At 39.5% G+C, this 12,545-nt stretch overlaps 1 protein-coding gene across 4 annotated transcripts in view; it reads right to left on the reverse strand.

The window, feature by feature from the left end:
* Positions 1-3,087: 3,087 nt before the first annotated feature.
* Positions 3,088-12,545, reverse strand: part of CFAP99 (cilia and flagella associated protein 99) — an 82,796-nt gene continuing 73,338 nt past the window's right edge. For 2 of the 4 annotated variants that reach the window (XM_077280175.1, XM_077280178.1), the window contains 2 exons: positions 5,001-5,157; positions 3,088-3,347 (listed from right to left, as the gene is read on the reverse strand). In XM_077280175.1, coding sequence (XP_077136290.1) covers positions 3,186-3,347; positions 5,001-5,157 — 319 coding nt within the window. In that variant the 3' untranslated portion in view covers positions 3,088-3,185. Of the gene's footprint in view, positions 3,348-4,671; positions 4,757-5,000; positions 5,158-12,545 lie in introns of all 4 variants that reach the window. The other 2 variants (XM_077280176.1, XM_077280177.1) reach the window with 2 other exon arrangements.

A 12,545-nucleotide genomic window follows, 5' to 3' on the forward strand; every position in this document is an offset into this window, starting at 1 on the left:
TGACTAGTGATGAGCGAGTATACTCGTTGCTCGGGTGACCTCCGAGTATTTGTGACTGCTCGGAGATTTAGTTTTTATCGCGGCAGCTGAATGATTTACAGCTATTAGCCAGCCTGAGTACATGTGGGGGTTGCCTGGTTACTAGGGAATCCCCACATGTAATCAAGCAGGCTAGTAGCCGCAAATTATTCAGCTGCTGTGATGAAAACTAAATCTCCGAGCAGTCACAAATACTCGACGATCACCCGAGCAACGAGTACTCTATTTCATCATTAATCTTGACCTGTATTTCATCAGTGAACCTAGAAGCTGTTTATACAAGTCCATAGAAATATATTGTGTATATAACAATGTATTTCTATGGTCCCTGTATACTGAGGTGAAGAAAAAAAAAATGTTTCTATAAAAGTGGAAAAATAATAAGCAATTACAAAATTTAAACTCTTTTTTTTTTCTGTGAGTCTTCCAAGGTCCCAAACCCACAACCTTAGCAGGAGCTAGTGATGAGCGAACGTGCTCAGATAACGTCGCATCCAAGTTTGCTCAGGTGTTATTTGGGCATGCTCGTATATTATGTTCGAGTCCCTGCTGCTGCATGGTTTGTGGCTGTTAGACAACCTGAACACGTGGGGATTGCCTGTTTTTTAAGCAATCTCCACGTGTGTTAATATGACCAAACTTGTGACAGGTTTCCCTTTAAGAGTGGATAAATTCAAAAGGCAGGAGGGTCAGGAAAAAGTGGCTGCTAAGGGGAGAAAGAAGCTGATTTTTCTGATATGTTATATTGTAAAGTTTCTTATATTCACTTGTACTTTACTTTGATTTATGCCAAGTTTGTTGAAAATACTGTTCCCATTTAAGTGTCTATATAAATTACCAGTAACTCCTAATGTGATGTTTTGGTGGACTGGAGATGGTGCAGGGGAAGTGCGCTCTAAATCCCTTTCTCCTACTGTCAGACTAATTAAGCGCTCCCTCAGGGTCCTGAAAGCTATCTCCTATCCTTGACTTCCCTGCATCATTTGCAGGAGAGGGCACAGGTCTAGGGAATGAATGTGCAGGTCAATCTGCTGGAACGGAGAATCGTTCACATCTCTGTCACTAACAGAGTTTGGAAAGAGCACTGCTCTTACTGTAAAGAACCCTTTCCGATTTATATATATATATATATATTCCTACTTTAAAAGCCATTGGAGACTAAGCCGCGCTGCAGACTAGTTAGATAAGGTCGCCGGTGGCTTCTCCTCGCCTGCTGCCTGTGACTGACAGGTCTCTCCCTATACGTGCATGTAGGCAGACACTTGTCACTCCAGGAGAGCGGCATCGAGAAGCTACCAGGGACCCGCCTGCTTGTCTAGTTTCCTTGGCTTGGTGCAGTACCTTTGTGTGTGTGTATAATTATATATATCTATAGTATATGTACTAATTATTTCACCGCTCTCCAGCTCTTTGGCGAACGATCTGCCAAATATTTCACATTTTCACTCATCCATCCAGAGCACCTGCCGCCATTTTTCTGCACCTCAGTTCCTATGTTTTCGTGGATAGTTGAGTCACTTGGCCTTGTTAGCATGTCAAAGGTATGGCTTATTTACCGCAATTCTTCCATGAAGACCATTTTTGGCCAGATTTCTTCGAAGAGTAGATGGGTGTAGCCGGTTCAACATAGTTGCTACCAATTCTGAGCTGATGGCACTGCCGGGCGTCTTCCAATTTCGAAGTAGATTTTCAACTACTGTACATTTCCTTGGCCGATCATTGCATCTACGGTCCTGAATGTTGTCCCCTTTTTTATGCATCTTCTAAAGAGCTTGATCAGCAAACCTTGAAACCTCAGTATGCTTTGAAATCTTTGTTTGGAAGACCTTGCTGATACAGTACAACTACCTTGCATCTTGTTACTATGCTCACGATGTATGACCCGTCTTCCACAGCCTCACCTTTTAGCAGAGTTTTACAGAATCTCACCCAGTTTTAACCCTTAGACACAGCTATTTGAGTTAATGACTGTTTTTCAATCTACATATGAAAATGATAACGATTGTCACCGGTTTGGTATAATTGGTTACTCACAGTCCAACCGGCCATCTGTGATTAGGGGAACTTCTGTGGGTTTAAAGAGAACCTATAATGCTGTATATATTCTATAATGCCGTATATCTGTCCCCAACCCGACCTGCAAGACTGGAAAAAGACCTTTTATTACACTCACCTGCGGGGCGGTCCTGTCCGAGGTGTGTCGGTGGGCTTGGTTCGTCGCCTCCCTTCTTCTTGTGTGGGCAGAGTAAAGTATTGCAGTGCGCATGCCTGGAGTAAGATTTTTTTTAAGATACTCCTGATTCATTAAGAGGTGTGTGCCACTTAATGAATCAGGAGTATCTGACTCCAACATGCCTCCTTATCAAGACAGGTGTGAATAACCCCGCTTTTGATTAATCGGAGCCAGTGTATTACAGATCTGTCCAAATTTCTACAAACAGGCACCCAAGGATCCAGTTCGTAAAACATTTCTGTATTTATCCCTTTTATTTTTATACCTTTTTTGCTATTTGGTATTTTTTTTACATTTCATTGTTTTGTCATTTGTATAAGCACTGTACATGTATTGTATATTAAAACTAAACTTGTATATGTTTGTTCTTTGAGCTCTAAACGTACCCACAACCTCGAAGATGGAAAGTATTTTTTGATTGTCTTGATTGTGTTACTTTGTGTATGCCAGAGTACAGGAAGAGAGCCTGTCAGGTGTTTGGGAAAGCTGGGTGGCATGTGTGCTAGTGCAGAGGTGTCAAACTGCATTCCTCGAGGGCCGCCAACAGGTCATGTTTTCAGGATTTCCTTGTATTGCACAGGTGATAATTTAATCACCTGCACAGAATGATTCCAGCACCTTGTGGAATGCTAAGGAAATCCTGAAAACATGACCTGTTGGCGGCCCTCGAGGAATGCAGTTTGACACCTCTGTGCTAGTGTGTAACCCAGGGTGTCTCACTGGCCTATCAAAACGGCGACTTGTGGCAGCAAGAAGTGCAGTGTTGTTCACGAGTCTGACAAAGATAAAAGAAATGATAGCATGACACGACCATTCTGCAAAAAGGTATTTTATCTAATTGTCTCATCCACACTCATTTTCTTCTTTATTTTTCTGGATAAAGGAGAACATCGAGTCCATGGACGTATAGATTTTACGATGGCATCACGCAGGCTCGGGAGGTCCCGCTTCTTGCTGCCTGATAAGCCGCCATCCTGTGCGCCGTTTCTCTCGACACCACTCCGTACTGGAGCAGCTGCGCCTGGCGCTCCCGACTCTCCTCCAGCTCCTTCCAGTGCTTCTCTTCATAGGAGTCCTGTAAGGAAAAGGACTTCACTGATAAAGATCCACAAAAGTAGCACACTGGGGACGGTGAAATGTGTAACACCCAATAAATGTAAAAAATTTACCCGCTTCTTCCACATTCAGCAAATAAAGGATATGTATAGTGTCATAAAAAATGATTAAAAAAAATAAATTGTTAAATTTTAAGAAATTCCGGAGAGATTTCAATATCTCTGTTGCTGTTCAAGTTTCATTTATTACAAGCTGAGTTCTTGAAAACTGTAATTATTGTATTGTGACAATTTAAACTTTTCATTATAAAAAAAGAACAAACTTTATTTGCTGAAATTGAAGTGCCCCTCTAGGGCACGGGTTACTTTTCTGTATAGAGTACACGGAGATGCTCTGGAGGCAGATTCTCGGGAAGATCTATGTCCGGCCCATAGATCTTAACTGCTCATTTACCCATTAAGAAAAACGCGGATTTCTCTGGAATAAAACATCAGATCGCAGATATCAAGGTATCATTTTATTCATTTTCCTATGTCCTACATGACCATATAGACGGCTTTGGAGGGTTGATCCTACTGACAGATGCCTTTTAATACTTGTCAATGGTACACGGAGACGACTTCGGCACTAAAATAACAAGGAGATCATAGATTGCTTATCATAAAGGTGATATTTATTCATCTCCAATCAATGTGTACAGACGATACCTGACGTTTCGGCCGATTTGGCCTTTGTCAAGGCTTTCTGCCAGGTGTGGAGGTCGCCGAAACTAAAGTGGTTCAAGTAAGTGCAGGACTAGCAGCTCGTTATAGATAACCTTAACAGAGCCCAATTTGGCCGAAACGTCAGATATTGTCTGCACACATTTAATAAATATCACCCCATGAGCAGCAATCTATGAGCTCTTTGTTATCTCAGTGGTGAAGTTGTCTCTCCGTATACCACTGACAAGTCATGTATACGGTCATGTAGGACATAGGAAACTGAATAAAATGATACCTTGATTTCTGCAATCTAATGTTTTATTCCAGAGAAATTCATGTGTTTCTTAATATTCAAATGAGCAGTTAAGATCTATGGGCCGAACATAGATCTTCCCAAGAATCTGCCTCCAGAGCTTATTTTATATAGAAATGGGGCGTCACCAGTGTGAGACATGTAATGACTGACTTTTTCTTCTGCGGGCAAACTGTAGTTTTTAGAAGATCCCTTAAACATAAACTGATCACAAAGTTCTCCCAGATGGGACACTCAGCGATTAGCTCTAATCCATGGGGAAACCATTCAGTAAGTATTAACTGTTACTAGAGGACCACCACAGAGGAAAATTAAGCATTACTCACAGTCCATCAAACTGAATAAAGGCATAACAGAGATGCAATCAAATCACTGGACATGCTTGTGAAGGAAGTTCAGGAACCTATAGTGCTGGTAGAATGAAGAGGAACTACTCACTCAAAAGACTGGTTGGCAAGTTAAACAGCATAAAAATCAGTATAGTTAATGGACATATTAGGCTCATATCTGCACCAAAAGCAGTTTTCAATTTATTGTGGGGAATGAGGACATAAAGACCAATACTTTTCTACAGGAACTTTGTGAAAAGGACTAGAACGCTTTAACGTCGCGCCCACGTGAAGCTCAGCAGCCCGGTCCTATACCGCCCTCTTACTTTGATGGTATTACGTTGGGGGTGCAGCTTTAAGGCTTCCGCCTGTGTCTTGCGCTCTGTTATTTTCTTTTCGAGCTTCCGCTGTAGTTCGGTGACACGATCATTGTTTGCTATGGCAGTTTTTTCAACCTGAGATTTAGACTTTTTCTCTTCCAGTCTGTCAAAAAGATAAATGAAATAAAACAGATCTAGCATATACTTCAATAAAAATAATAAAAAAAAGAGATGAAAAAGTGTATTTTTCTACTCCTATTAAAGCAAGGTTGTTTTCATCAGGTGAGGGCTCACACACAGCCGCGTATTTTGGGCCGTCACGCGGGTGATTCATTGTCACACTTAACGCTGAGTTTACCCTGACTCTGCAGCTTTCAGTTAAGGCGGCAGCTGAAGTGGAAAATTACATTCCCTGCCTGTGAAAATGAACATTCGCAGTGAACAAGCTTTCCCGGCCTTCCCTTTATCTGTCCGAAAAATATTTGCTCATTTTAAGACTTTTTTGGAGACCTCAGAGATCACTTTATAAATCAGGAGCAATTTTCTGCATGATGGAGAGATACAGGGGTTGGACAAAATAATGGAAGCACCTGGAAACATCAACAAAAGTTAGTTTAATATGGTGTAGGTCCACCTTTTGCGGTGATTATAGCCTCAATTCTCGAAGATATGGATTCATACAAGGTGTGAATTGTTTCCAAAGGAATTTTAGCCCATTCTGCAGTTAGAAAACCCTCCAGCTCTTTGAGCGACGATGGTCGCGGAAATCAACATCTAACTTGAATCTCTAAAATCGACCATAAATGCTCAATAATGTTGAGGTCTGGGGATTGTGGGGCCAGATGAGATGCTCAAATTCATTAGAATGTTCCTCGTGACATGCTTTAACGATTCTAGATGAATTGGTGATTTATCATCCTGAAAGATGGCGTTCCCCTCCGGGAACAGTGCTTGAACCATTGGATGCACTTGGTCGCCCAAAATGCCTAAATAAACTTGGCTGTTAATTCTTCCATGAAGGGATATCATTGGGCCGGCGGATCTCCACAAAATAGCACCCCAGATCATCACAGAACCTCCATGTTTTATGGTTAGGAGAAGGCAGTCTGGATGGAATGCTTCTTTCGGCTGTCTCCAAACGTACACTCGGCCGGAGGTCGGAAATAGGGTAAACGATGATTCGTCTGAGAATATCACATGTTTCCACTGCTCGAGAGACCAATTCTGGAGGTTTCTACACCACTCTAAACGCTTGGAAACATTTGTCATTGAGAGCAGCGGTTTTCTAATTGCAGCTCTTCTGTGGAATCCAGATTGGTGCAGCTCCCAACGAACAGATTTCATGGAAACTGGGTTCTGTAGGTGTTCATTGAGCTCAGCAGTGATTTTCGGAGCCGTGGTCTTGCGATCCTCTCTCACAATTCGCTTTAGAGTCCGACGGTCTCTCTCAGTCAACTTTGACTTTCAGCTGGACCTGTGCTTTGCTGCTGACGTTTTTCCATCTCTTTCAAATGCAGTCATTACTTTGGAGACAGTACCTCTTGACACGCCAAGCATTCGGGCACTTTCTGTTACACTAGCGCCTGCCATATGAGCACCAACAATTTGGCCTCTTTGAAAATCCGAGAGGTCTGCCATTGGTATCAGGTTCTCATCATTGTTCTTACAATTATGCAAAACAAACAGTTAATTTACATACACGTATCACTTAACACAAATAATCAACTACAAAACATTACCATATGTCACGGTTTGCATGTTTATAACATGTTCGAAGATTATGATGCCAAAACGTTAGGCGTTTCCATTATTTTGTCCAACCCCTGTATATATTGGATAGATACAGGTGCTTCTCACAGAATTAGAATATCATCAAAAAGTTAATTATTCATTACAAACAGAGTGATCTATTCCAAGTGTTAATGTTGATGATTATGGCTTACAGCCAATGAAAACCCAAAAGTCACCAGCAGATGACATGGCTCCCCAAACCATCACTGATTGTGGAGACTTCACACTAGACCTCCAGTAGCTTGGATTGTGGCCTCTACACTCTTCCTCCAGACTCTGGGACCTCGATTTCCAAATGAAATGCAAAATTTAGTTTCATCTGAAAACACCTTGGACCACTGACAACAGTCCAGTTCTTTTTCTCCTTGGCCCAGGTAAGACTCTTCTGGCTTTGTCTATTGGTCATGAGTGGCTTGACACAAGGAATGTGACACTTGTAGCCCATGTCCTGGATACGTCTGTGTGTGGTGGCTCCTGAAGCAATGACTCCAGCAGCAGTCCACTCCTTGTGAATCTACACCAGATTTTTGAATGGCCTTTTCTTAAAAATCCTTTCCAGGCTGCGGTTATCCCGGTGGCTTGTCCACCTTTTTCTACCACACTTTTTCCTTCCACTTAACTTTACATTAATATGCTTGGATACAGCACTCTGTGAACAGCCAGCTTCTTTAGCAATTACCTTTTGTGGCTTCCCCTCCTTGTGGAGAGTGTCAATGACTACATTCTGGACATCTGTCAAGTCAGCAGTCTTCCCCATGATTGTGGAGCTACTGAAACAGACTAAGGGACCTTTTTAAAGGCTTAGGAAGCCTTTACAGGTATTTTTGGTAATTATTCTAATTTACTGAGATAATGACTTTGCGGGTTTCATTGGCTGAAAGCCATAATCATTAACAGAAATAAACACTTGAAATAGATCACTCTGTTTGTAATTACTCCATATAATATAAGTTTCAATTTTTGTATTGAAGAACTGGAATAAATTAACTTTTTGAAGATATTCTAATTTTGTGACCAGCACCTGTAGATAGATAGATAGATAGAAGGAAGGAATGATGGAAGATGGATGGAAGGAATGATGGAAGGAATGATGGATGGAAGGATATATAATAGATAGGCAGTTCCAACCACATTGACTACAGGAATAAGTCGGATTTGGGCATAGTGCTGCAGTAATGCCCTGGTCCCAGCATTGCCAACTGTCTAGAAATTCCAGGACAGTCTGTAAAAATAGGGCCCTTTTTTGATGTGTCCGTAAAAAAAAAAAAAAAAGGCAAGACGTCCATGAGTTTTTTTAAAACTGAAGACATTTACAAATTATTTTGACTGTAATTGTCATCACTCAGTTCACAGTGACTGCAACCAATGTCTTCTGGACTGCAGACATGGATCTGGTAACAACCCATCCAATCCACACAGGCAAAGAAATCAAACCATAGATGTCCATACATTATATTTTGTGCAATAATGAGAAATGACACAGGGAAAAAGTATTGAACACATGAAGAAAGATGTGCAAAAAGTCATGACCCCAGCTGAAATCTATCAGTAATTAGAAAGCAATCCTACCATGTAATGAAAAATAATATCAGCTGGTTCAACTAATAGTCTACATAAAGGTGTCTCATCACCAAAGTGCCACACAAGAAACATCTCATGATGAGTAAAACCAGTGAGCTGTCACAAGACCTTTGCAACCTTATTGCTACAATACATACTGATGGCGTTGGTTACAGAAGAATTTCTAAACTACTGAAGGTTCCAGTGAGCACTGTTGGGGCCATAATTTGGAAGTGGAAAAAACATCATTCCACCATAAACCGGCCACGCAAGATTTCAGACAGAAGAGTGAAAAGAATTATCAGAAAAGTTGTCCAAGACCCAAGGGCCACCTGTGTAGAGCTAAAGAAAGACTTGGAATCAGCAGGTACAATTGCTTTAAAGAATACATTAAGTAAGGCACACAACCTCCATGGCCTACATGCACACTCACCATGCCACCTCCATGGCCTGTATGTATGATCTCATGCAAGACTTCATTGCTGAGCAAAAAGTAGGGTCCAGTGCATTTACAGTTTCCTTAACATTTAGACAAGCCTGTCAAATAGTGGGAGATTGTAGTCTGGTCAAATAAGACAAACATTGAACTCTTTGGATGCCATGATACACACCATGTTTGGAGGCCAAAAGGCACTGCATATCACCACAAAACCATCATACCAACAATGGAGTTTGGAAGGGGAATCATCATGGTGTCGGGATGTTTTCCAGCATACAGCAATGGTAAACTTCATATGATTGAAGGAAGGATGAATGGAAAAATGTACCGAGACATTCTTGATAAAAATATGCTGCCATCTACCAGGTTGATGATGATGATGATGATGAGGATGATGATGATGAAATGAAGGTGGACATTTCAGTAAGACAATGATCCTGAGCACACAGTCAAGGAAACTCTCAAATGGTTTCAGGTAAAGAAAATAAAGCTGCTAGAATGATCGAGCCCATCACCAGACCTGAATCCAACAGAAAATGTATGGAAGGAGCTAAAGCTCAGAGTTCATAGAAGGAGCCCAAATGACATTCAGGATGCGAAGAGTCTGTGAAAGAATTTGCCAAAATCAGACCTGAGCAATGCCTGAGGCTAGTTTCTCCATACAAGAGGCATCTTGAAGCTGTAATCACCGACAAAGGCTTTTGTATGAAGTATTAAATAAATTTCAGAAAGTGTGTTCAATAGTTTTTCCCTGTGTTATTTCTCATTATTACACAATTTATGGACATCTAACGTTTTATTTATTTGCCCTTCTGGATTGGATGGGCTATTACCAGCATCTGGTGACAATTTTGTATACACACACAACACTCCTTCACAATAAAATTGTAAAACCAAGAAGGAAAAGTTGTGGAATGATATAAATCACAGGATGGAAACATGTTACAGATCTGCAGTGATGAATATTTTCAAAAAATCTGGATTTATCCAGTATGGAGGATGGGCACCTTGGCTGCTATCAGTGAGGTCAATAATGGTCGCCTGAGGAAGGTTCTGCCAGTTCTGCCCTTGAAGCCACTTGGGCAAATCATCAACATCCGTTGCTGGCAGCTCCTGTGCAATCCACGCCCAGTGACGTCTCAGATGTGCTCGATGGGAGACAAGTCTGGAGACGCTGCAGGCCATGGGAACACGTGTAGGCCACGCAGGCTGCTCACAGAAACACAAGCAACATGTGGTCAGGTGTTGAAAAATGGCTCCTGGGACACTATGGAGAAATGGTAGAACCACTGGTTCCACAATTGATCCGTTCTATAATACAAGTGAAATTGGGCATCACATTCCGAGCGTAAGGCTGGAAACACACGATCGTATAATATAACAATATAATCACTCCAATGTTCATCCAGAAAAGACAGTAGAATGTCATGAGAGTACAATGTGATTTTTCTCACCTAGCATCTGTATGCAATGGGTTTTTAACATATTTTACATAATGTAATTTAAAGGTACCGTAGTTTTCTAACTAATAAAGCAATCTTATAGATAGATAATAGATAGATATATAATAGGTAGATAAATAGATAGATGATAGATACATAGTAGATACATAATAGATAATAAATAGATAAATAGATAGAGAGATGATAGATGATAGATAATAGATAGATGATAGATAGATAATAGATACAGAGATAATAGATAGAGAGATGATAGATGATAGATAATAGACATATAGATAATAGATACATAATAGATAGATGACAGACAACAGATGATAGATAGATAAATAGATACATATATAGATAGATAATAGATAGATAAATGATAGATAGATACATACATAATAGATACATAATAGATAGATAGATGATAGATAATAGATAAATAGATATATAGCTAATATATAGAGAGATAATAGATGATATATAGATAAATAGATAGAAGATAGATAGATGATAGATAATAGATGATAGATAGATAATAGAAAGATAATAGAGATAATAGATAGTTAATAGATAGATGATAGATAATATAAATAGATAGATAGATAATAGATAGATAGATAGATAATAGATAGATGGATGATAGATAATAGATATGTAGATATATAATAGATAGATGATAGATAGATGATAGATAGATAAATAGATAGAAGATAGATAGATGATAGATAATAGATGATAGATAGATAATAGAAAGATAATAGAGATAATAGATAGTTAATAGATAGATGATAGATAATATAAATAGATAGATAGATAATAGATAGATAGATAATAGATAATAGATATATAGATAGATAATAGATAAATAGATAGATGATAGATAATAGATTAATAGATATATAGATAATAGATAGAGATAATAGATAGATGATATATAGATAAATAGATAGATGATAGATAATAGATTAATAGATATATAGATAATAGATAGAGAGAGATAATAGATAGATGATATATAGATAAATAGATAGATGATAGATAATAGATATATAAATAATAGATAGAGAGATAATAGATGGATGACATATAGATAGATGATAGATAGATAAAAGATATAGAGAGATAATAGATAGATAATAGATGATAGATAAATAGATGTTAGATAATAGATATATACACTACCATTCAAAAGTTTAGGGTCACTTAGAAATTTCCTTATTTTAGAGAAAAGCACAGTTTTTTCCAATGAAGTTAACATTAAAGGATTCAGAAATGCACTCTATACATTGTTAATGTGGTAAATGACTATTCTAGCTGCAACCGTCTGGTTTGCAATCCAATATCTTCATAGGTCTATAGAGGCCCATTTCCAACAACCATCACTCCTGTGTTCTTATGGTACTTTGTGTTTGCTAACTGTGTAAGAAGGCTAATGGATGGTTAGAATAACCTTGAAAACCCTTGTGCAACTATGTTAGCACAGCTGAAAACAGTTTGGCTGATTAGAGAACCTATAAACCTGACCTTCCTTTGAGCTAGTTGAGAATCTGGAGCATTACATTTGTTGGTTCCATTAAACTCTCAAAATGGCCAGAAAAAAAAGAACTTTCATGTGAAACTCGACAGTCTATTATTGTTCTTACAAATGAAGGCTATTCTATGCAAGAAATTGCCAAGAAAATGAAGATTTCCTACAATGGTGTGTACTACTCCCTTCAGAGGAGAGCACAAACAGGCTCTAACCAGAGTATAAAGAGAAGTGGGAGGCCCCGCTGCACAACTGAGCAACAAGACAAGTACATTAGAGTCTGTAGTTTGAGAAATCGACGCCTCACAGGTCCTCAACTGGCAGCTTCATTAAATAGTACAAGCAAAACGCCAGTGTCAACGTCTACCGTGAAGAGGTGACTCCGTGATGCTGGCCATTAGGGCAGAGTGGCAGAGAAAAAGCCATATCTGAGACTTGCTTATAAAAGGAAAAGATTAATATGGGCAAAAGAACACAGACATTGGACAGAGGAAGATTGGAAAAAAGTGTTATGAACAGACAAATCCAAGTGTGAGGTGTTTGAATCACACAGAAGAACATTTGTGAGGCGCAGAACAACCGAGAAGATGCTGGAAGAGAGTCTGACGCCATCTGTCAAGCATGGTGGAGGTAATGTGATGGTCTGGGGTTGCTTTGGTGCTGGTAAAATGGGAGATTTGCACAAGGTAAAAGGGATATTGAATAAGGAAGGCTATCACTCCATTTTGCAACGCCATGCCATACCCTGTGGACAGCGCTTGATTGGAGCCAATTTCATCCTACAA

Source organism: Ranitomeya variabilis, chromosome 1 (genome assembly GCF_051348905.1).
Source record: "Ranitomeya variabilis isolate aRanVar5 chromosome 1, aRanVar5.hap1, whole genome shotgun sequence".
Lineage (NCBI taxonomy): Eukaryota > Metazoa > Chordata > Amphibia > Anura > Dendrobatidae > Ranitomeya > Ranitomeya variabilis.